Source organism: Hippichthys cyanospilos, chromosome 2, assembly GCF_059441005.1.
Source record: "Hippichthys cyanospilos isolate Australia breed blue-spotted pipefish chromosome 2, RoL_Hcya_1.0, whole genome shotgun sequence".
Taxonomy (NCBI): Eukaryota; Metazoa; Chordata; class Actinopteri; order Syngnathiformes; family Syngnathidae; genus Hippichthys; species Hippichthys cyanospilos.
The window spans coordinates 23,072,967-23,097,342 of NC_142370.1; the positions used below are offsets into that span (position 1 = coordinate 23,072,967).

Consider the following 24,376-nt stretch of genomic DNA (forward strand, 5'->3'; position numbering starts at 1 on the left):
CTGTGGTTACGTAAACGGCCCGCTGCTTCCATGGACTGTCGGAAAATCAGGGAGTGTCCGGGGCTCATCATACATGCGAAGTGCCCCGCCACGTCACCGTTTGCATTTAGAATCAACCTTTACCCCAACGATTCCCCAAAACGCAATAGATAAAATGTTACTATTTTACGATTTATGTTGCACCCAAAGTATCACGTGTGTCCTCGATGTCATGCGTGTCCTCTACTTTTCGTTCTCTAGTAGACATGATTAACAATTTCAATGAATTTGGCGAATGCTGGCGTTTGAATGTTCTTAACATGCAATGAATACTGGAACAGATCAGAGACGTAATCTTTAGGGACAACACATAAATCGTTCGCATCATAAACCCTCTATCAGGCAGAGAGAGGAAGGCCTGTTTTCACTCTCACACTGAAAGACATTCTTGAGTTGGAAGGAGGCAAGCGGTTCCAAGTACTGTAAATGATATCCAGATTGAAAGAAATATGTGGACATTTTCTGCTTCATATTTATTTCTGTCACACGACTGATTGCACTCACGCACACTTCCAGAGTCTTCAACGACCTGAAACTAGGGGTGTAAGACATACGGTCCGTGATTTGGCCTGCAAGGACGTTTAATCCAGTTGGTGCGAATATTTTGTGAAGTATTAAAAATTAAAAATGAATAGGACCAAACTCATTAGTCTGCTGTGCATAATCATGAGACAAAAAAAAAACGTACTTTCGTAAGCAATGCCCAGAGGAGCACTGCAACTTGCGAGTAGAAGTGACCCTTTACCCTGCTTATACAAAACAGCTTGCTGATCGCTTCAGGGACAGAAAGTGAAAGAACACTACACTAGTGTTCATGTTAGCATTAGCACCTAGCTTTGTCATGCCACCGCTCAGCGCAGGTACAATTCTTTGATGGTCCCAAAGAGATTGTCAACAGGTAGGTGTTGCCATCTGGGCCACTAGCATACTTTCCTCCTTGGTTCGTGTTCAACTATAAAAATTCTGTCTTGATTTTCTTTTTAAATTTACTTTCGTTACAGCTCAGCAGTTAGCACACAGCATTTCCGTATTTGACCCGGTATTATGACTCCTTCATGAGTTTTCAATTTCCTCTGTCATGTATGTCATTAAATGGGTGCTACCGAGTGTCCAAAATGAGACACGACAGGACAGGACCTTTTTATTCTGTTTCAATTTCTTTGCACTTCACTGAACTCCTTGGAAAGAAGTTGTACAAGCACACGTTTTGATTGGGCCACTTTAGGGGTGTGCCAAAAAAAACCCACCTAAGAACCTGGATTCTCATTTACTGTGGTTTAAATCGATTTCAAATGTCACAAAATCGATATAATAGATAAGAAGAAATTGATGTGCTGTTTTCCAACTCCCAGTCCTCATTGAGAGCAAAGATTTATGACCTTACAGCGTAGGGGAAAATTTTGCAGACAGCGGAGCCCAGGCAAGCAGCACCATCCTGCTTTACAAAGAGACTGACAGAAAAGTCGTTGTGGCCACAAATGAAAATGCAATAACGTATCACTTCACTGCTAACAAATGGAAAATGCTCGTCACGGATCTGCTGATTGTTTAAGCGTGAAAAGTACAAACTATAAAACAATGCACAGTATGCAAAATCCCGATACATAAAAACGCACATTCTGTACATGTAAACAAATGAAAATACTGTCTATCCTAAATAATATGCTACAATTGTGACTGATAATGCTCCTGATATGCTCAGAGATGAGCAAACTGGCACATTTTTCATTTTTGCACATACACTTTAGCTGCTCATTTGAAAATGTTTGTTTTCATATCTTGTTTATCAAAACTCTTGTCATTAATCTTTTTCATTTGTGAAACAGTTTGTCCACATATTTTGCTACTGTAATTTCCTGTGAAGTGACAATGTATCTCGTTTTACTTTTTTTGTTTGGCTTCTTATATACGCTGTAAAAGCTATACAATCTGTAGATAGCTCAATATTTTGTGGAAAAGGAATGTTCCTTACAAATCAAAACTTAGCAAATGTTTAAAAAAAATCATTTTAATTGAAGAGAAAATCATTTTGAAACGAAAGTTGATTCTGAATTGAATCGGAGAACCAAAAATTGTAATTGAATGAAATGGTTAGATAGTAGAAGATTCCCACCCGTAGTGCATTTTCCTTCCAGTGTGTGTGTGTGTGTGTGTGTGTGTGTGCGCGTGTGTGTGCGTGTGTGTGTATGTATGTATGTATGTATGTATGTATGTATGTATATATATGTATATATGTATATATATATATATATATATATATATATATATATATATATATATATATATATATATATATATATATATATATATATATATATATATATATATATATAGAACACATATTAGGCAGCAATTTCCACCAGTTTTTATCCATCTCAGGAGGTGGCCAGTTCTCCCCTCGCTGTTGACTGAAAACGACATCACAGTTGCTAAGGAATTACGATTAGGAAACATAATTTTAGAGAGGTCAATGATTTGTCCATAACTAACTTGAAGGGGATTCAGGCTGGTTGATGCATTTTCTGTGTGTGTGTGTGAGAGAGACACATCATGGTTAATAACGTGCCTATTTCTGGGAAGAAACGCCACACAGAAAAGGAACACAAAGCACGGTGATACATTGGTGCATAAAGGTGTATTTATTTGTTTTGATGAAAATAAGTGTTGACGAGAGCCATTAACTGATGCAATTCAAGATACACTGTCACTGTCATGTTCAGCATACAAGGCATTTGTATCATCTGTAAGGTGTCTGCACAATGATTGATTGACATTGTCTCTTTGGGTGGGTGAGATTGTACTTGAGGTCAGCGTGAGAATATGACTTCATGCGCACATCATCCATGTTTGCGACATTTGGGATATTCTGAAGGAATCTCCTCAAAAGGTGCAGCTTTTTACCCATAGACATTCATTCATCTAATCATTCAATCATAGTTAGGCAGGCCGACCGCTAGGCTGACCTCTGGGGTGACACCTTCACAGTGGTGCTGTTTGACATCTGTGCAGAATTCTGCTGTTTGGTCTTTGCGCTGCCAAAAAGGAGCGCAGAAGGGAAAAAGGACATATATTTTATGTTTGCTGCTGTCTTTTTCTTGGCTTCCCAAATTGATTTAGGGATCCAGTCCTCTTTGTTGATGGCTTCTAAGGTGGTTTTGGCACTGCGCCGCCTTTGGGAAAGCCCCAGAATTTGGCCGTTTACCAGGAGGGGGCTGATGGATGTGGGAGTTCAAAAGAAAATCCATCCTGTGTCCAAGGCATTAGATTTCATCTCGTCTCTTGCTCCATTGGATGCTTTCCTACATTTCCCAGCATGCCTCTCGGCCAAAAGTACATGCCTGACGTGGAAATAAGAAAATGGCCACAGTTTGAGTTCTCTCAACCTTCAATCCATCAACACGACTTTATTGGCATTCGTCCACGTCGGCGGATCCGTCAGCCTGGCGTCCCTCGAGCAGGCCGCTGGACTGCTACTGAACACTGCAGGCCGGGCAGCAGGCCTCTCTGCGATCAGGTAGTGGGCAAAAATCCATCTGCCGCACGATCTCGGTGAAAAGCTCGTCCACCATCGTCTTGCTCTTGGCAGAGGTCTCCATGAAGGGGCAGCCCCAGTCTTCTGCCAGCGCCTGGCCCTCTCTGGGCGACACCTCCCTTTCGTCCTCCAGGTCCACCTTGTTTCCCACCAGCACCACTGGCACCTGCTGGTACCTGCAAAGAAAGCCATATGTAACATCTGCGGCCTTCTCTGTTTTGAGCTACAGGAACTACAAGGCAAACTCAGTGATGAGGCGAATGTCACTATGCATGCTGTCAGTTGCTGAAACGGCAAAAACGAGGCACAGTGGCGCAAGAGGAAAGTAACAAACGCAGCTCCTTCAGCTTCCCGGGAGGCTGCCGGCGCTCTATGGCTTTCTAATACTGTATCTGTAGGCGCTGCCATTAGAAAACTGTTACGACTAAAGAATAGCTCTTTGTGACAATGCTATTGCTCGGCATGCAAGCGGCACATCTAATGGTCTATCAATGACTGCTATGTCTCTTTCCCAAGCGCGTGAGGTACTTCCCCCTGGGCCATCGATACGAGACCAAGCTGGAACGAGTGATTTATAACAGGTTATTAATAATTAAAAAGAGCGGAAGCGAGAGAAAAGTATCAAATGTAACACAAATCACCGTATTTTTACAGCCATGAGGTGCATTTAAAAGTCATTAAAAGTTAATGGCAAGGCGTCTTATGATGCGGTGCGTCGTATGGGAGCACTGAGTTCCAAAATCTGTAAATGTTGCTGAGTGACATCGATGAGCGCTCAACTTGACTGACTGCAAAACCTTTCCTGCTCACAAGTCGCTTATATAAAAAAAGGAGGATGTGATAGATGACAGGATGGGGATGTTAAAGGGGGAAACGTGGGAGTGAAAGAGGAGGCAAGATTAGCACAAAAAAAGAAAAAAGAACCTCAATCAAGAAGAAAAAAGTGTCAACTGAAAAAAATGAACGTCAAACGCCGCTTGATTGATGTATTTTTAGTACCCTGGATTGATAGCTTGAACTTCATTTCCAAGCAGCAGTGTGAACGTGATTGATTTCAGACCAGCACTGTGTCGCTCACAATAGAGACTGCTCACTCTGGATGCAACGATTATCCAAGCTAGTGATATTGTGACTGAGCATCTGCAAAATAACTTCAAAATAAAAGTGTGGCACTGCCGTTTGTGTCATATGTTACTTGTACCATAAGTACAGTTAATTTGGAAGGATTGGCTGACTTTCTCTCAAAGTCTGGCTTTGTGGTTGCCTTGTACATAGCACATCGAAGCAAATAGACAGATCATGCCCCAAAGAGCCCCCACCCCCACCCCCCTTCCGAAAGTGGGAGGTTGGCTGTGAGAAAAATCGATCTTGGGGCAGAAAAGTTGGGGCAGCCCTAGTATACTCTATAGTTCTGATGTGTGTGTTGGGCAAAACATCGGTTTGCTCTAAAGTGTAAAACCTTCGAAATGACATCTATTGAATAATGTGAGTAGAAGTAACTACTTTAATAAAGTACAAACAAACTCATTTTCGCTCTTGCTGCCTCCTTTAAAACATACGCGAGCGTGCATGCATGCTACCACGTTTTGGGCTAGCGCTTAATTAGACGGTGTATCTTGTGTGTGTGTTGAATACTGAAAAAACAATCTCAACTGATACTGTAACTTTAAATACGGTGCGTCTTTTAGCCACGAAAATACGGTGCTACAAAATCCCATGCATAACACGCAGTTGTGTGTTATTCACTCTCTTTGTACATGTGTATGTTATGTTCATCAATTTGATCCCTCCCTCCAACCCTCCCTCTCAACCACTTGTCCTCAAGTTTTTTTGCTACTTTGCTTTTTGCTTTTTTTTTGCTTTTTTTTTTGCTTTTTTTTTATGTGTATGTCTTGTGCTTGTTGGTGATCCTTTTTCATTATTTATTATGTATTTTTTTTTTACAACAACCCCTAGGTACTGCAGAGGTACTGGCATCCATATATGTATGTATATATATATATATATATATATATATATATATATATATATATATATATATATATATATATATATATATATATATATATATATATATATATATATATATATATATATATATATTTTATTATTTTTTTTTTTCCTTTTTTCGATTGATTGATTATATATGATAACTGCGCATCACTTTCTTGACACTCTGGACGCTTTACAATGGATACATTATTCATGTACTCACACATTCATACAGCAGTGAAATATATATAAAAAATATATCAAATATAAATGCCATTCATCACGCAATTCCGGCATACATTCTTCTTATCTTCTAGTGTTGTCACCCTCTCACACTGGTTGTTATTGATTTTTTAGGGCACTATTGTCTGCTTGTCTCGGAGGAGCTATTTTGCACCGTTTAGTTTGTGATAATGTTAAAAGTGTAAACAGTGGATTTTCAGCAAAGCTAACAATTAATTGTAAAGGTGTTCATATCTGACAACTTTCCACTATAAATGCTTCTTAGTGTGCATCTGACATTTGAGGGAGTGCAAAGTCTACCAGTATTCATGTATGTTGCTGGTGTGTCTATATAGCTGCATTGTCATTTACAAAGTCAAAGTCAAAGTCAAACTTTACAGATGCAAAGTTAGACTTGAGTTGCAGCTAATTATGGTCTCAGGGTTGCTGTGCCAGGAATATACACAAGGAAAGCAGTGTTTTTTGCTCTCCAAAAAAGTTGGGCATTTTTCTTGTATCCTCAGGCCACACATAGACTTTTTAAAGCTACCTGCGCTGCTAAAAAAGCGTTTTTACACGCTTCACAGCAACAGCAAGCAAACCAGCATGAAGGCCTTCAATGCCGCAGCCTGCATCTGTTGCTAATTAGCAGCTGCAGCCAAAGTGTGTGTGTGTGTGTGTATGTGTGTGTGTGTGTGTGTGTGTGTGTGTGTGTGTTCTACATACAAAAACACACAAATTGCACAACTTCTGGAGTTGTGTGTGAGTATTCAACAAATCTGGCTTTCTGTGCTTCTCAGCAGTACTATGATAAAAGCTGTCGGCTTCGGCCAGCAGAGCACACATACTGAGCAAATTTCAAGCCCACTCCCATTGTTGTTATTCTTTCACTTGAGGTCAAATGGTTTTACGAAGAACATATTTATGAGGAACACATTTAGTGTGCTACAAACACAAGCACTGCATTGTTTACCCTCCTTTGCCTGCTCTCCAGCAAGTTTTAATAATGTGCTCATCGCTGATGGCCAAAGCTAAAAGCCCGAGGTCCAAAGGCTGTACCAGAGGGCCCCCTGAGATGCCTTGTTTTGGTCTCCACCCTGTTCCTGCTCCCCTCCTGCTATTAGACACAGCATCAGTGCAGCGTAAAAAAAGTGGCTTTGAAGCAGCTTCATGCTCACCCCATCAACAACCAGATGATGCGATTGTGGAAAAAGTGTGGAACCTGCGTATCACCGGACGGTGCATGCTATCTCGCAGTCTGCGGCATGGAACAGCATGCAGTCTTGTGTGAGAGCAAGGTCTGCAGAACACATTCTTTCCCACATAAGAGCCCCACATTCCAGTTTACACGACTCCCTAATGGACGCCTGATGTCTTTTTGGCTTCAAACCCAACTCAATTCCATTAGGTTCTGGTAACTTTGCCGCATGTTGTTGGCTGGCTCAGCACAAAAGTGGATCAGCGGGGAGAATGCGCTCCTAAAGGCCCCATATTGTGAAGTCGACGCCCTGCGTACACAACGTGCGCAGGGCGCCTTGTTAACCGTCTGCCACTGGCCATTTGAGCTCTTTGTTATCTTCAAAATTCATCTCGCGCTCATTGGGAACATCTGCGCCAGCGGGGAAGAATTGTTAGTCTGCAGCAAAGGCAGAATCCAACTTCTCCGCAAGTAAGTCATTATCAGCATAATCGTGGGATGGGGCCCACACCTGACAAGCAAAAAAATTGACATTTTTCTTCTTACTGATCTGAAGACTGGACTTTTGGGGACTGGGGATTTGAGGCCGAGTGTAGCTCATTTTCGACCAAGGTAGATTTATGAAATGCTGTTAAGTCAGTGACGTACAGCCAGCTAACACAGACCTTCCTGCTGGCACTTATTTGCATCAAATTCACAACACTTCTTAAACATATACAAGGCAGCACTATATAACATGCTGAAGATAAGAACTAACATTAGCTAGCATGTTATCCACAGTCACAAGTTGGATCAACATATAAACTCATTTTAGCCATATTGTCAAAAATGACAACTTTCTTGCAAAGAAAGTACAACTGAAAGACACTTAGAGGTAGAGAAATTTTGTACTTTTGTCATCTTGTACGGCCTCATTCCAAATTGTATTAAATGAGTCTCTTAACTCAAAAGTGCACAATTAGTACTCCATGACAATGTAAATAAGGTGGGTTGTTTTTTTTTTTACATTTTTTGAATTGATCAATAATAGAAAACTAAGCATTCACATTTACACAAGTATTCACAACCTTTGCTGGATGATTTATTGATCCACCTTTGGCAGCCCTTACAACCTTAAGTAAGATGATACCACAAGTTTAGCACACCCTTCGCCCCAGTCTCAAGTCAAAAGCATTTTGGAGCAGGTTTTCATTCAGGATATGTCTGTATCTCGCCTCGTTCATGTTTCCTTCTATTCTAACAAGTCTAACAGTTCCTGCCACTGAAAAACATCCCCATAGCATGTTGCTGCCACCACCATGCTTCACTGTAGGGATGGTATTGGCCCGGTAATGAGCGGTGCCTGGTTTGCTCCAAACATGACACCTGGCTTTCATATAAGAATTCAATCTTTGTTTCATCAGACTAAAGAATTCTGTTCCTCGTGGTCTCAGAGTCATTGAGGAGCCTTTTGGCAAATTCCAGACGGGCTGCCATGTTTCCTTTACAAAGGAAGGCCTTTTGTCTGGCCGCTCACTCACTCACATAAAGGTCTAATTGGTGGATTGCTGCAGAGATGGTTGTCCTTGTGGCCAAGGCTCTCCTCTCTCCACAGAGGAACACTGGATCTCTGACAGTGATCGGCAGATACCTTTATGCCCTTCTCCCCCATTCGTACAACTTAGGCGGCTGGCTAGCTCTGGGAAGAGTCCTGGTGGTTTCAAACGTCTTCCATTTATGAACAATGGAGGCCACTGTGCTCAGTGGGACCTTCAAAGGAACAGAAATGTTTTTGTATCCTTCCCCAGATTTGTGTCTTGATTATTTGACTTATCCTGGCAAATTAGGTTTTTCAAGTACCGAGATTTCTAACCAGGAAGTGAGAAGTCTCGATGACCGAAGCCGCGCCTCTCACCGTGTTGCTGACCCACACCCCTTTCATGGCGTCATTCGAAAGCCGGCCAGCCACGAAACATCCATCCATCCACCCAACATAGGTAAAGGGAGCGATATTGTGAAGTTTGATTGAATATCTGGGGTTCCAATTTTTGTTTACTAGTCCTGTATTTGCCAATACCACCCTAGTTTAGGGGTTGGGAACCCAAGATGTTGAAAGAGCCATATGGAACCAAATAAAACAAAAACAAACCTGTCTGAAGCTGCAAAAAATTTGAAAGCCTTCTGTAATCCTTATAATGAAGGCAACACATGCCATATGTGTTTTTATTAGCCTCCTATTAAAATGACTAAGTAGGCTGCAATAATGAGCCTTGATTATTAAATGTTTAATTTCCCCGCAGTGCATGCATCCTGGAGAGAATGACTAAGCACATGACTGCTGCATGCTGGTGCTTTGAGCTTAGCTTCCGTAACAATTTTAATGCATTATGTTTTGTTGCAAGCCAATCACGCGTCTTGTTGGAATGCCTTGGTGAGTTTAAGTGGCTACAGATACAGTAATGGATGGGCATACAGGCAATCCTTCTGCATTGGAAATTGAAACAAATTATTCCATCCAAGAACTGTTGGTATCCGCTATTATCTTCAGCTGTTTGACTTTTGCCCTTTGGGATCAATGGCCATTTCTTCTTTTTTTTTTTTTTGCAATACATAGCTAACGAAAGAAACATGCGCTAACTGTCGTGGACAGAAATGTTAAAAGTTCATATTTATTGTACTAATTTTTACAGCAGTGGAAAACGTTAGAATGTTTGTGGCATGTTTGTCAACCAAATTAAAACAAAATATATGACCCCAACTCTTTCTGTTTTCACACATTTTTGAAAAAGCTCTCTTGTTTTCACACGCCTCGAGTAGAGTTTTTGACATGTTCCCCGCTGGGAAATTAAACTGAAGACCTAAAGGAAGATATTTTTCCGTCAAAATCAATCTATATCCGATCTATATTTGTCACCTACGTGAAAACTTGTCCACCGACAGGCGTACCCGTTTGTTAGAGCGGATCACATTTGTCTGTTCAGGAAAGGAGGTAAGGAGCCAGGTTATGGATTTTGTATAGGTTGATGAGGTCATAAGGAATAGACTACACAGGGCATAGGCTGTAAATCGGATTGGCAATACATTGCGGTTTCAGAAGTCACGGTGACCGATATTTAAGACTGCCCAACTCTGTCTAAACTGTTATGTTTTTAATTTCTCCCTCCACGTCATCTGCTTTAACGGGGAGCAGCAGCCAAGCGAACACATGATCTTTTTCTGGGTTTGTTGGCTCCCGTACCATTGTTAATTTACGGCTGACTCCAGCAGGTAAAGTGGCTAACATGTTATCATGCCACTTTAACGGAGCATTTTATGTGTTATCGCATGAGGTAGGACGCAAGCAGTCTATCTAAACTCTAAAGCATGAGTCAAGAAGGAGAATGAATGATCTTTTTAAAATATTGTTATTTTATACTAAGTGCCCATGTTTGAGTTAAAATTGCATGCGTTCAATCGGAAAGAATTCATGTAAACTTTTATTAGTGAGCAAAGTCTGTGTTTCTCATTGAAGGTTTGTTTTGATTTACATATTTATTTTAATTTAGCATGGTAAATGTTTGTCATTGCAATAACTGCTATATTATTCTTTTTATTTTTTAATGTAGAAAACTGTATCCAAAAATATTTCAAAATGACATGTTTCAGAGTTGACATTTTAATACCATGATACGGTGAACCTGTGATGTTTTTGCTCAAGGTTATCATTGTTCCATGCCGAAGCTATACTGATCTTTCAAGTTTTAGATCTTGCTGATTGTCCACAGTGTAACTACTTCGGTAGTCAGTGTTTCTACGGCGGTTGGCAAACATACTCCAATTACCACCGCCTACCAAACTGAAGTGTGAAGCAGAAGAAAGGAAGTAAATGAAATGAAAAACAAAACAAATACAAAACAAAAAACAGTAACTCTTTATCCTCATAATAACTATCATCTAATAACTAATTCAGTGCGTAGAAACTTCAAAAAGATCCTCGTTGAGACCACTTCTTTCAATCCTGATCTTAATAAGCTCGAGAGCATGCGTGTCCAAAGCCGCTCCTGGAGGGCCACTATCCTGCATGTTTTTGATGATTCCGTCGTCTAATGCGGCTGATTCAAATGATAGGAATCGTTATCGGGGTTCAGCTGAGCTTGCTGATGAGCTGCTCATTTGGATCCGGTGTGTTCGGAAGAGAAAAAACTCAAAAACATGCAGGATAGCGGCCCTGGCGGATCGAGTTTGGACATGCCTGCTCTAGTGTCCACGGTATATGCCAAAAGGTCTCTAGCTGACTACATGGACCACTTGCCAGTCAGCCTCCCTGTCAGATGAAGCGTTGAATTTCATGCAGAATGTCCAACCGTAGACCAGTGAAAACAGACTCTTTCTTTTGATTTTTCCCATTTTAAGCACCAAACCAACTTGCGCCTATCAACAGCATACGACTAAGGTGGCCATCTTGCTTTTAACCCTTGACCTTAGCAAGGAAGGCAAACCTCTAAATGGAGTAGCCATATCTGGCCAGTAGGAGGTATTCTCAACAATCGCTATCTAATGATGGTCCACAATCCAAAACAGAACTCAACAAAAAACAAATTAAAACTTACTGTATATAATGACATACTTATGCTTATAGAATTATCTCACCTATATCTCAAAATCAAAAGGTTCTTCTTCCCAAAGCTGACAATGTAAATGACTAATAAAGAAGACAACAAATTCGATAGATAATGGTCCCAACACACACCATGACACATTACATTGGAATTAAAAAAAAAAAAAAAAAGTTTGTTTACATTTCCAGATTATTTTGATTTTTGGCAAGATGAGTAGAGGATGTAGTGCAAAATTATCTTTCGTATAATAGCAATACTTTGTTGGTATTAATTCTGTAAAATACCTGTACATGAATCTTCAAACAATGGCCATGGCTCAGCATACTTTAGGTTGTTAAATGTTAAAAGATTTGTTTAACAAGGAGATCAGAGAGTGCAAAATAAATAAATGAATTAATAAAACTACTCTGTTTACAAGATAATCATGTCAAAGTCATCTGATCTTTGATCACAAGGGCGCCACTCGAGCTCAGAGCACATATAAAATATAAAAATTTAAAGTTCAAAACAAAAGTACACAGAGAAATCCCCCCCCCCCCCGCATATTCTTAAACCTTGTCATCAATCATACATAACATAATTGTGCTTCCTACTCCACAACTGTGTACATCACAGTGAAAATTGCTCTTCCCAATGATGTCACAAAGACACTTTTGACAGTCTTGTCATGTTATGAAAGCTCTCCAAGATAAGGCTCAACTATGCTGTGGAGTTGTGGGATGATCTCGGTGGATTTGTTGAGTAATGGTCTGAACTAAGTGATGAGACACAGCCAGAGTTAGTCACATGTGTGAGTGCAGCAGGGCTCAGCAGTTGCTTTTTAACTCAATATATCACTGCACACTGCAAAAATGGTGTACATTTAATAATTCTATCTATCTATCTATCTATCTATCTATCTATCTATCTATCTATCTATCTATCTATCTATCTATCTATCTATCTATCTATCCATCCATCCATCCATCCATCCATCCATCCATCCATCCATCCATCCATCCATCCATCCAATGTAAAGTAATATAATGCAATATAATCTACCACAGCCAAATCATATATATGACACCTCACCTCTTGACCCTGATAATCTGGTCCCTCATGGGTTTGATGTCCTGAAAGCTCTGCTGGTTGACCAGACTGTAGACCAGGATGAATCCCTGACCGTTCCTGATGTAAAGGTCCCGCATGGAGGCAAATTGCTCGGTGCCGGCCGTATCCAGGATCTCCAGCACCGACGGAGACGAGTCCACCTCGATCTCCTTCCGGTAGAAGTCTTCAATGGTCGGGTCGTACTTTTCGATGAACGTTCCGGTGACGAACTGCACGGTCAGGGCCGACTTGCCAACCCCGCCGCTGCCGAGCACGACCACCTTGTATTCCCGCATAGCGCCACGCTTTCACATCCGGCACATCCCGACCCGACCTCGCCTTGTGCGGCCACGACGCGCCGAATACTGTGCAGGCGGAGGAGATGTTGCATTCAGCCTCTACGGAGATGTTCCCACGCTATCTGGACGGAACCCCCTTCCGCGAGCATCCATAATGCAATAGGCAGAAATAAGAGTGGCTATAATTAGAAGCGAGCCGGCTGCACATCTTGCTAATGTGCTAAAACCACATTTCTCTCTCTCTCTCTCTTTGTGCTCAGCGACGATTAGAGAAGAGTTTTTTTTTTGTCCCCGAGGAGGGAAAAATTACAGGGAATATACGCCTCACATTTCGTGCATCGGGCGGACGTTTCCGGCATGGCATGTACGAAAGAAAGAAGGGAGGCGACTCTCATTGGACACTTGATTAGGTACACCCAATAACTACCCAGTATTACTTGACATGTACGATGTATGAGGCTGAGCAATGTGGTCTTTGTTATGAATGGTAGTTTTCAACTGGCCCTAGTCACATTTTACGTTTCATGCAATTTTAAGACGGATGAGAGAAAATAGATGTAGCCTACTTGTGAATGGGGTAGATTTTATGAGACAACCACAACAGGCTATTGGTAATGATACGTAGATTTTTATTTCTTTTAGATGACTTGACAGTACCGCACTGGAACTAAAACATAATTGACATAAGGAACATAAGGAAAATAACAAAGACGCCCCTCGCCCCCCCGCGCGACGATGTGCGCGCTTCCCTCGTTTGAATGAGGCGTACATCAGTCCGGATGGCAGACAGAGCCCAACCGTCTCCCGTGTGGCCCCCTCTGTTGGTCAAAGCTGCGCATTACAACTTGTCACGTTGGCGTCAAGTTTTTCATACTTGAATCGTTTACTTCGTTGAAGTGAGCCCTTTTAGCAATGGCTTCGTGTGACGGTAATTACTCCTTTATTTGAAATGAAAGTACGAAGGGGTTCAAGAAAAGAACTATGTCACGTTTTTTTTTTTTCAACAAAAACAAAACCATACACACAACAGACTTGAGATAAGGCATTGAGTTTGGATTATGAAATCTGCCCAGGGGCCTAACAGTTCACAAAGTTCTAAAGCTGGTCTATGACTATCCACTGTCCAAATTTCAAATACATGTCACGGGTTTTGAGTGCAACAAAACAAGGAAGTCTCAAGTGCACAAAGAAGTCTCAAGTGCAGAAACTGCCCCCCCCCCCCCCCCCCCCCCCCCCTCATACAAACATTCAATTGAAAACACATTACCCCATGCAATCTCGTGGACTGCTACACAATACATCTCTTTCGTGTTTTTAACAGAAAACAGCGTTTTATCAGTGTGACACGTACAATCCTGAAGTGAAGCCTGAAGGTGCTTTTTTCAGGTTGTCATAAAAATTTTATTGACAGATTTTGTTATTTGTGCGTACATATTTATATGCTTATACCATGATTCAGTCGGGTGTCACAGCTCTACAGCGGCTGTTGTTTTCTCGTGAAAATTTGAGTTCAGTTACAACCTGTGAAGAATAAGAAATGTTAATATCTTACAATCTACCTTGTGTGCAGTGTTTAAGCGAAAAAAAAGAACCCTCGACTAAACAATGTCTTTTACGAAAATACTAAACTTTAGTAACTACAACATTTAGTTGCCACGGCAACAACTTAATATTGTTATGAAATACTAGGATACTAGAGTGAAAAGTACATCTTTATTTTTTCTATTTTTTTGGTAAAATGTTAAATATACAATACACTTATTTTTGTTCTCTAACATCACACACAACTCTATTCTTACTCTCTCATTGCAACACCGTTCTTTTTTTGTTTCTCAGCAAGAAGGCCATAAAGGTCCAGTAGCTTCCAGTATTCTATGAATGGACCTCCACACCGACGATTATGCACGGTGTGGCACAACTCAATAAGTTACATTCGATTCAATTGTGTTTGCAACACAGTAATTAACAAGAAAGTGAACGAAAATTACAGCAAAACAAACTTTAAAGAGCCCCGATCACAAATAAAACACGCATCCACACACGTCACGCAACGCGTGAATACAATTGAGAACAATGAAAACCAATGTTATGGATTGTCAATGGTCATCAAGCACCATGAGATTATATTTGTTTTGGGCTAAAACAAAGACAAAGAAACAAAAAAAAAACAACAACATCCTTAAAACATTAAACAAATTTAAATATTCAGATTGGGTTAAAAAAACAACAACAACAACAACACAAGAATATATTATGATCTTGACTTTGCATGAAGTGCAGGTTGAGTGGGGTCCAACCATACTCTGATAGCACGCGGCACCAACACAATTCTATAGTAATATGAACTACATACTGTATATACATTACACCCCCCCCCCTTTTAGGAAACTACTAGTAACGAATGGTACATCGTGAGAGCCAGTTGGAATTCCAGAAAGACACGCGTGATGTCAATGGACAGTTGGTGGAAGGGACAAAAAGAAAAAAAAAAAAAATCACGCTCTGTGTGTGACTGGTCATGATCCCGGTGAGTGTTTAGGCACTTAGACAGTTTTCTAGGATGAGACGGTAACGGGGTCGATGGTGGAGTCAGACGCTGGTGGCCCTCCTAGGTCAAGTCTTCACTGCTTTGTTTAGCACTTAAAAGCTCCCCCCAAAAACGACCTCGCTGTCCCTGTCACTAAGTCCGCCAAGCTCAACATGTCTGCCGGCAGACTATCCATTCTCATGCGAGACAAAATCCCATCAAGGCCATGGCACTGACCCGGACCCCCAGCTCAACCGCGTCTGTCTCCCCCTGCCCCACCTCATCATTTCCGGGTGGGACTTTGGCAAAATGCTTCAAGGATTGATACGAAGCAGGTCACACTTAAAAACGGCATCCGGGGCAGATGGAGTACAAGCGGGCGGGTCAGTCCCAGCGCTCCGTGTTGAGGACAGACATTCTCAACCACTGGATAAAAACACTTGAGGCCATGGAAAAAGTTTTCTGTGACTTCCGGGTTCCCATCACAATAGAATGCACCGTACATCAAAGTGCAAATCAAGCATATTGTTTGATAGACTGAAGAACAGAAATTGTGTGGGAAACAGAGAAATAAATGTGAACAAAAGGGTTTAAATGACCACCGCGGTGCTCCTATTCTGTGTGTACGCCAATATATTAGCGATATATTTGACTCTTAAAGTCATTTGTTTTAAAAATACATACGCTCTGTCTTCTATACAATGCTTGTGTGTTTAGTCGACCGCAGCAGGTGCAGTTACGTGTGACACTTAGCATGCAGGTTGCTTGACCTCTACGGGAGAGGTAAGATAGTATTTACACGTGGGCAGTTTGGGGTTTTCTAGTGCAGCTTCTTGGCACGCCGGCTCGTTTGCGGCGCTTACTTTAGGATGATCTGCGGGGGAGACACACAAATACAAAGAGGAACATTTCAAGAGACATTAGCACACGAGCACATTTTCTTGTGAATCAGTACTGATCTATATTTGGTTTTCTGTCCATGTATGGCCTTGGATCCTGATCCGGTCACTCACTTGGTACGTAAATAAAGATGGCGTCGATGCAAAGTGGTCCCCACAGGTGGAGGAGCTGCTTATTAGTCAGCAAAAGCCAGCCGGTGAACACGACAAGGTCACAACAGGCGAACGGAACTACGCGTGCGAAAGAAAAATGCTCCCTGTTTTGCCTCGTGCGGTAAATAATCAGTGGGCTGATAACCCAACAGTTTCTCATACTGCAGATTTACTCTGCAAGTCCATGTTTCCGTACAATTTTCAAGTGAGACGTATGCCATAGGAAAGGTGTCAATTAATCCATATGCACACTCAAATCAACACAACTTTCGTTAAGGACCGCACAAACACAGCAAAAATATTTATTAGAACTCAAATATCTCAGGAAAGCTGATGGCCTCGCTGGACGACTTTGATTATATGATGACTTACTGTTTTCATGAATGACGGCCCTTCTATTAACACATATTTATTAGCTAATTCAATATTATTATACATAATGAATTGAAATTTAAATAATGTGACCAAATACATAATTGCCGGTATTTCAAATAGAGTACAGTAGTGCACTGTAGTCCGGTTAAGAACGGGGGGAAACTGGAGCCGAATGGGATGTGCAACGTGTTAAACCTGACAGAAGAGGGCGCTGGAGTATCATTTGTATTCTGACCAGTACACGTGGCAAAAGATACATGGTTTGGTTTGGCCCCCCTCACTCGAGCATCGAGAAGAGGGAATTACGCGTCCTACCTTCGCTCAGCCCTTTTTATTTGCTTGTAGACTAATGGTAATGGATAAATGCTGCCTTTTATGTTTAAATGCGATTGGCTGTTGATCAGCTCCGGTGAGACCAGCGTCACCCCCTAAGTCAGTTGTGATAAGATGCTGCATGCAGCGTGGATGGTCGGATAGAACGACGTTACGGATTCGAACATCTAAAGTTGTGAGCAGTGAGCCGCAGTGTCTCAAAATAATTGTTCATTTGATGCTGCCAGGGAAACTACTGGTACAGCATAATTGGTGAGAGGGGGAGCGGTCAGCCGCTTGAAGGACAGAGGCAACAGACTGACGTCATCGATCCTCCGCGTTTGCAACGGCGAGGCACCTCCTGCTGTTGCTGCTGCATGCCAATTACGGGAAGTGTGCTCACATGGCTGACGTGACAGGAAATGACAGACCTTGCCAGGTGGTAACCTATGATTAAGGTCCTCCTATTTTGCATTAATATGCATTTTCTGTGGAATCTAACATCTCTGTTTCATGTCGCTCTATGTACAGTATACCATTTACATTGCGTATTGTGCAAGTCTCCGACTGGATTTATATTACAGGTCCAATAGCCCAATTTCGACTAAATTTGAACACCTGATTTTTTGACGTTTTATTTTTCCATTTATCCATGCACCAACACATTTTCCCACAGCCAGCCTTACTAAGTTCATGGGTGAGCTGCTGGACCCTGTCCAAGTGCCCAGAGAAAACGGACAATATCACCCCCCACGCCTGCGCTTTGCTACAAAGTCACATCATCGTTACCATCGAGTGTACCACTAATTCGTCATCATAGTCACCTTAACTGGAAAATAATTTTAAACATAGTACTGTAGTAAAGTTGAGCAAATTATTATCACATATTTTTAACCACAACCATAGAATGCAGTACTTATGATTCACCCTACTAAAACTGGAAAATGGAAAAATTTTGTGGATGGGGCAAGAATTACTTTTTCTTTTTTCTTTGCTATTTGCAGATAGGCTGGTGATTAATGTACAGTACATGCATAATTGTACTTTGAACTTAAAACAAGAGCAGATCAAAACCCCAACTTTGACTGTACACTCTAAAAACCTGGGTTAAAAATAACACACTTACAGACTGAAAATGGATCGATCCAAAATTTGAGATCAACACCCCCATTGGTTGTTTTGTACAAGACTACCTCAAAAATGGGTTGTTTTGCAGAAAACAATCCAGAAGGCGGGGTCAAATTGATCTAAATATTAGGTCGGTCCTTTGGTGACCCATAATTGTGTCATTTTTGATCCGAGTGTTGACATGTTGGTTGCATAGCACACAAGCAATACAGGCGATTTCCTTGCTATAAGACGGGAGGGACGTAAAGTACGTGACAAGAAGGAGTGGAAACTGAAGAAAAAACATGCAAGACAGAATGAGAAAGAGGTACTCCACAACACGACTACTACATTGCAAATGTGGGAGCTCTGAAGAAGTGCTTGAAGAGTGCGCCGCGAGGGGCTGAGCATTTTTCAGGGAACACGATAGGCCAGCCGAAACGACCCTCTGCTGCCTGGGAAACGCCCACTTGCCTGAGTTCATGCCAAATAGGTGAGAAAGAGGGATGGGCGGGGCAAAAGCCATAGGTTAGGACCATTTTGTATTTGTGAGCGAGACTTCTTCAAAGCTCCACGCACTGATGAAAGAAAGCTTTAAAAAGAGCAAACCTGATTGGCTTGGGCTGTTGCTGCATAGGGGACACTTGTGGCCGGAGTTGTTGCTGGAGAGACAGTAGCAGGCGTAGCACTGTACATCATTGGGACTTTGTTTCGAGGATGAGGAAGGGCATGGGAGAGGGGATGATTTGGCGCAGTGTGACAGCCATGGAAACACAGGCATGTATGTCACGTGCATGTCGAAGCGAAACGTTTGGCGATGTTGTTGCAGATGGTGGTGGTAATGGCGGCGGATGTTAAGCATCGTTAGGGTTACACCAGCAGATGGCATGCAACCATTTGTAATGCAAAGCAAGGAATGAGAAAACAAAACAACACACACAAAAAAACAAGAACAAAAAAAGAAAACATGAGGAAAAAGAGAAGACAAGCAGATTACAATCACAAATTTGGATCCTCTTTTTAACAGATACAGTAATCAGTTTGCTGCTTTGAAAGTCATTTGACTTTGACTAAAAGAGCAACCTTTGTGGCAGCGGAAATAGGATTTCATTGGATTTCGATCCAAAGAAGTACACAAAACCGAGATGGCCGGGTGGAATAGCCACTTTTGGTATCTAGTTCAAAGTCCCCGGTCAACTACAGTATTTCCAAAGCAGGCCTTTCCGTTTTAAGAAAAACAAAGACTACGGGGACTTGACGGGTGGTTTACACAGTCTAGTAACATGTGATCTGCATCTGCAGTTATTGCAAGTGGGTTCTGTGCGCAAGAGAGAGAAGGGGAAAAGGGCAGAACGTAAATGTGAGGGTCAGAACCTACCAAGACTGCTAGCGGGCGTCATGCACAGGACTGACCCTGATGTGTTCATGCAAAGAGAGAAGAGGGGGTGGGGGGCATATGGGTTAATTGACGGGGAGGAGAGTCACAAAGATTAGACAAATTACTGCGCTGATGGAAGCAAGCAAAGGGGTTCCCGCTGACCAGTTATATTAGTGACAAACTGTACAGCCAAACTTCAGGAAGGCCGACACTCATCATTTAGCTAAGGTGACTTAATCGGCATTTTTAATGTCATTGAATTTGATCTCAACGATGGATTGTTTGACCATTTATGTGATGTTTTTGCAAATCCCTCCTCGCCTGTGGGGAAAGGAAAGTGGGAGGACCATAAACATGTGCAATGCTTTGAATCTACACTTGAAAGTGAAGATAGGGTTTAGCCTTGATACTAATGTATAGTCTCTTTGATCATGTGTGTCGTGGCTCTGGAAAAAGCCCAACTTTTTTGCATTTAAGACATGAACCTGGCTGCAGATGGGTGACTAGTGTCACAGTACAGCTCAGCTGACACAGCCGGATCGCCAAGGTGAAGGCTGAGCAAAGGGGCCGTATTTCTCTCATCAGATACGCAAGAGTCAAGCACTCATTTGTTCACCAAACGTCTTACGCAGGAAAACGTGCCAAAAGTCAGGGAATTCATGGACAGGGACTAATCGTCTATGTCTATCTCACCTCAGCTCATGAACGTAATTCATGAACCGATCATCACGGTTTATTGACCGTCTCGTCGCCAAAACTGTCCTTGTGTCACAATCCTTTAGGAACTGGTCATGAGAGGTCACCTGCCCTTTCTGCACTTACCCGTAGGAAAGAAAGCAGGCTGTTGGAGCTGTGCGCTGGCCAGTGCCTGCTGGTAGTGCAAGACGCTGGGGTTAAATAGGGAGTTGGCACCATTGCTCTTCTCCAGTGCCGCTCTCTTTGGTAGTGGCTGAAGGACGCTGTGGGGAAACGCCTGCCCACAGGAAACATGCCGGCACACACAAAAGAACAGTCCGTTTACGTTTCGAAAAATCAAACAAGGAAGTTGCAAATCTAGAGTCAAATAAGGACAAAACGCTACAATAATAAAAATAAACACAAACTTTCAGGAATATGTGCAGACACTAATATTTTATCATTAAACTAGATGTCTCATTTCATAAATGTATCATATAAAATGCAATGGCCAGTGATGTTCTTAAATACAGAACACTATGAAACTTCAAACTGCATTACAGCGATTCACAAAAGCAAAAGAGCCAACTTAAATTTTGTGAGTGGCTACAGTACATTTAAAGAAGCTACATGCAAAGCAAAAGGTGAAAGGTCCAAGTACCAGGTCTACAGTTGCCTCGAGGGGTCGCTTCATTGCTTTGGCAGTCGACTGAGTCTTTAATTAGCAGGCAGCGAGCACATGATGGCAGTGGGCCAATGGGATTCAAGCGTATTAACATACAGGTAACAGCAAGCAGAGGTGCATCATGGGGGACAGCATTGCATTGTGGATAGGTGAGAAGGAAAAAAACAAAAACAAAAAGAATCTGAATGCAAGTATACCCACATACAAAACCATAGGCATGCACAGAAACAAAACCAAAAAAAAAAACAAAAAACAAAACCTGGTCTACTTTAAACATTTGCTACTTTTTGAATTAGTTTAAAAGAACATTTCGACAAAAGCCAGACTAGGTTTTATGTCATTACTACTGGGCAAAGAATTTAGTAGCGAGACTAACTTGAACTATGAGCTCTTGAAATTGGACAATATGTGTTTGTTCAAGCCATCCTGCAGCATGTAATTGATTGCGTCATGTGATCGAATTCGCTAATTTAATGTGGAGCGCTGTTTATTCACCAAGACACATTGGGGCACTGTATAACAGCTCTGTCAAGTAACATGATTAAAATGTCCATGCGATGACAAAAACAGCTTGAAAAGGTGGAGGGGGCCCATGTGGATGCCCTTCCTTACAACACAATGTTGTACTGGAGCAGTGTGGCATGGATAAAGAGTGAGGTTAGTTCAAGATGGAGGATGGCGCTCTGCCATGAGACGAGAAGCAAAGGTGGCAGCACAACACTGCTACGAGCGAGCTCTTGGCAAGCAACAAACAATGTGGCACACTCAAACAACACTAGTAGTAACAGAAAATCTTCACTTTAGTCTTCTCGCTTTAGATTACTGATGTGATTTATGGATGGTGATACTTTCAACAGCGAAGCAATAATGGTTTTATGGTTCTCTGCTTCAGCTCTGACAATGGGCTCAAAGAAAATTGGACGAAAGGTGCTGACTAGACAACTTAATCACGCAAGGTTAACCTCCTCACCTCCAAGCACCGCACGTTACTGCGGCTGGTATCTTATACGATTGAAGTCGATAGGAAGGGGCGCATGAGCACCACGTTGTAATGTGAGGAGGATGTACAGAAATATGTGTGGCAAATGGGAAAGTTACGGAGGTGAGGGACTGCAACTATTAGAAATTTGCACTAAGAGGTCATCGCTTTGCCCCAAGGGGCCTTAGTAGCTGTTTTTTTGGATTCAGTGTCCCGGACGCTTCGCACAGACACACAAGCGCCTGCTCGATTATGGAGGACGGACAAGGGGAGCAAAGCAGCAATGACTGTTGGCGGTGAGCTAACTTGCCGTGCGAAAAAAAAAAAAGATGGACGTGGTGCGAGGTGGTAAAGAAAGTGCAGCGGCGAACCGGAGCCTGGAGGAGGTCAGGGCAGCGCGAACACCCCCGAACTCCACCATCCTGCCAGCGTTTCCACCTGTCTGTGGGCCAGCTGGGGGATGTAATGTGACTTTCTCATCCATCCTTTATTTCATTAGCACTGATCTGCTGAGAGCTGAACTCATCGAGAGCAGGCGAGTTGGCGGCGGGGAGGGTGCGTCGTATGACCGTACTACGGTATTTGAACAAAGGACGCTGAACAATTACAGTACTCGGATAAAAACAGATAGTTATGCAGGTTTATCTTGAAAGGACTTTACTTTTGGTTGGCGGGCACATTTTTAGTGGCCTGTACACTGCTAGCTACTGGAATCAACTTGCAGTGGTGGGCGATTGTTAAAGTCGTAACAAAACAGGGCTCCACATTTAATGTTACCGTGCGGGTGTCACACAAGTGGCATGTATGTGCGTGTTTAATTTAAATGAGTTGTAATTTAAATGCATTAATTGAAATTTAAATGCATCTGTCGGCTGTGGCGTTATGATTCTTCAATGACCAGCTTCATGGTTAGTGACACCCATGTGTGAACATGAAAATCTAGCCACACCTTCATTGGTGTTGCCTGCATGGATTCTTGAAGTTGGATTCTTTGTATTTTGTGCACAATTCTTCCCAATATTTAACTTTTAGTCAACATGAATGCTGTGATAAATCACCCAAAAAAAAACAATTGGGTCAAAAAGAACCCATGTAGGGTGAACTCAACTTTTGAGTCTTATACAGGGTTATTAAAAAGTAACTTGCTGTTTTCAAATACTTTTTAATTTTTTTTTTTCCATTTTTATGTATGGGTTCCATGTTGTATGGTGTAGCTCCCTGAAAATAGGAAGCTACTTTTCAATCATCTGTATGTGAACTTGAATAAGAAATATGAATATGTATAAAAAAATGCAATTTTTGTGTTGTTTAGTACAAAACAACACAATTATTTGTTTTTACAATCAACACAGTTTTGGGTTCAGCCCAATTCCTCATGCAGTCCAAAAAACTGGGTCAAATGAATAACCCATTCATAGCCCAAATATGGGATGGACAAATAACCCACAAAGTTCCGTTAGCCTCTTTTGACACAATTTGAAGTTGTTGTTTCGTTTTTAAAGCGTAGGTACAAAAAACAGCTCAAATATTCCCTTTAACCCCCCCAACAACCCAATTGTTTGCGGTTGTTTCATGGGTTATTCATTTTACCCATCGTTGTGTTGGTCTCTTTTTGACTCAACTGCATCTAGAGTGAAGATAATCAAACAAGACAGCTAGCCTATGATTTTTGCACCGTACTGTACAGTATATCTTTCACATTCTAAGCTCTATTACAGCTATTTGAAACTATTCTGTGCATCGAGACTGTGTAGTGCTATGCTCTCACCATGGCTGCTGTCGTCGCGACGGCTTGCGCGGCCACCGCCGCTTGATTTGCCTGGTGCTGTGTGGACTTAATCTTGGCCTGCAGATGGGCGGGTGGGTGGAAGTACTTGCACTTCTCGCGGGAACAACGGCTTTTGATGTAGTCCATGCAGACGGTAACGGTGTTGTCACTGGTGTCGATCATGGGGCTGTCACATGGGTGGGCAAAGCGGCAGTCCGTCTCGCCGCGAGCACAGTTGCCCCGCTGGAACTCGCGACATACCTGAACATACATATACTGTAGGTGACACAAAGTAGAGGCCTTTTTAAGTCATGTAATACTGAGAAAGACTGTGGGATCAGTGAGGTAACCAGTGCTGGGGCTTGACTAATCACAAAGGGTGATCGGCTTTTCGCCGGCACTATTGGGCCCGTGGCACACAATCAAGCAGACACAGAAATACAGGACTTTTGCAGAAATACATCATGTTCACACACGATCTGAGTAGGAGTGCACACATGTCCTTTGAGGGATGCGCTTTTTTCTGCCTCATTTACAATATGGTTGCTAAGTGATATCTCTCGTGAAAAC

At 42.0% G+C, this 24,376-nt stretch overlaps 2 protein-coding genes and 1 pseudogene across 9 annotated transcripts in view; all 3 read right to left on the reverse strand.

Annotated features, from left to right (window-relative positions):
* Positions 1-2,647: 2,647 nt before the first annotated feature.
* On the reverse strand, positions 2,648-13,323 carry LOC148427880 (ras-related protein Rap-2a-like). The gene is made up of 2 exons (XM_088408487.1): positions 12,632-13,323; positions 2,648-3,747 (listed from the first exon to the last, which is right to left on the reverse strand). Exons 1-2 carry the CDS (start codon positions 12,943-12,945, stop codon positions 3,510-3,512), a joined length of 552 nt encoding a protein of 183 aa, XP_088264613.1. The 5' UTR covers positions 12,946-13,323; the 3' UTR covers positions 2,648-3,509.
* Positions 8,229-8,904, reverse strand: LOC148427881 (uncharacterized; annotated as a pseudogene).
* A 983-nt stretch (positions 13,324-14,306) lies between the features above and the next one.
* Positions 14,307-24,376, reverse strand: part of mbnl2 (muscleblind-like splicing regulator 2) — a 31,727-nt gene continuing 21,657 nt past the window's right edge. For 2 of the 8 annotated variants that reach the window (XM_088408489.1, XM_088408488.1), the window contains exons 5-9: positions 23,807-24,067; positions 21,036-21,089; positions 20,522-20,672; positions 19,700-19,735; positions 14,307-16,349 (exon numbers count right to left, since the gene is read on the reverse strand). In XM_088408489.1, coding sequence (XP_088264615.1) covers positions 16,225-16,349; positions 19,700-19,735; positions 20,522-20,672; positions 21,036-21,089; positions 23,807-24,067 — 627 coding nt within the window. In that variant the 3' untranslated portion in view covers positions 14,307-16,224. Of the gene's footprint in view, positions 16,350-18,930; positions 19,026-19,699; positions 19,736-20,521; positions 20,673-21,035; positions 21,090-23,806; positions 24,068-24,376 lie in introns of all 8 variants that reach the window. The other 6 variants (XM_088408490.1, XM_088408494.1, XM_088408491.1 and 3 more) reach the window with 6 other exon arrangements.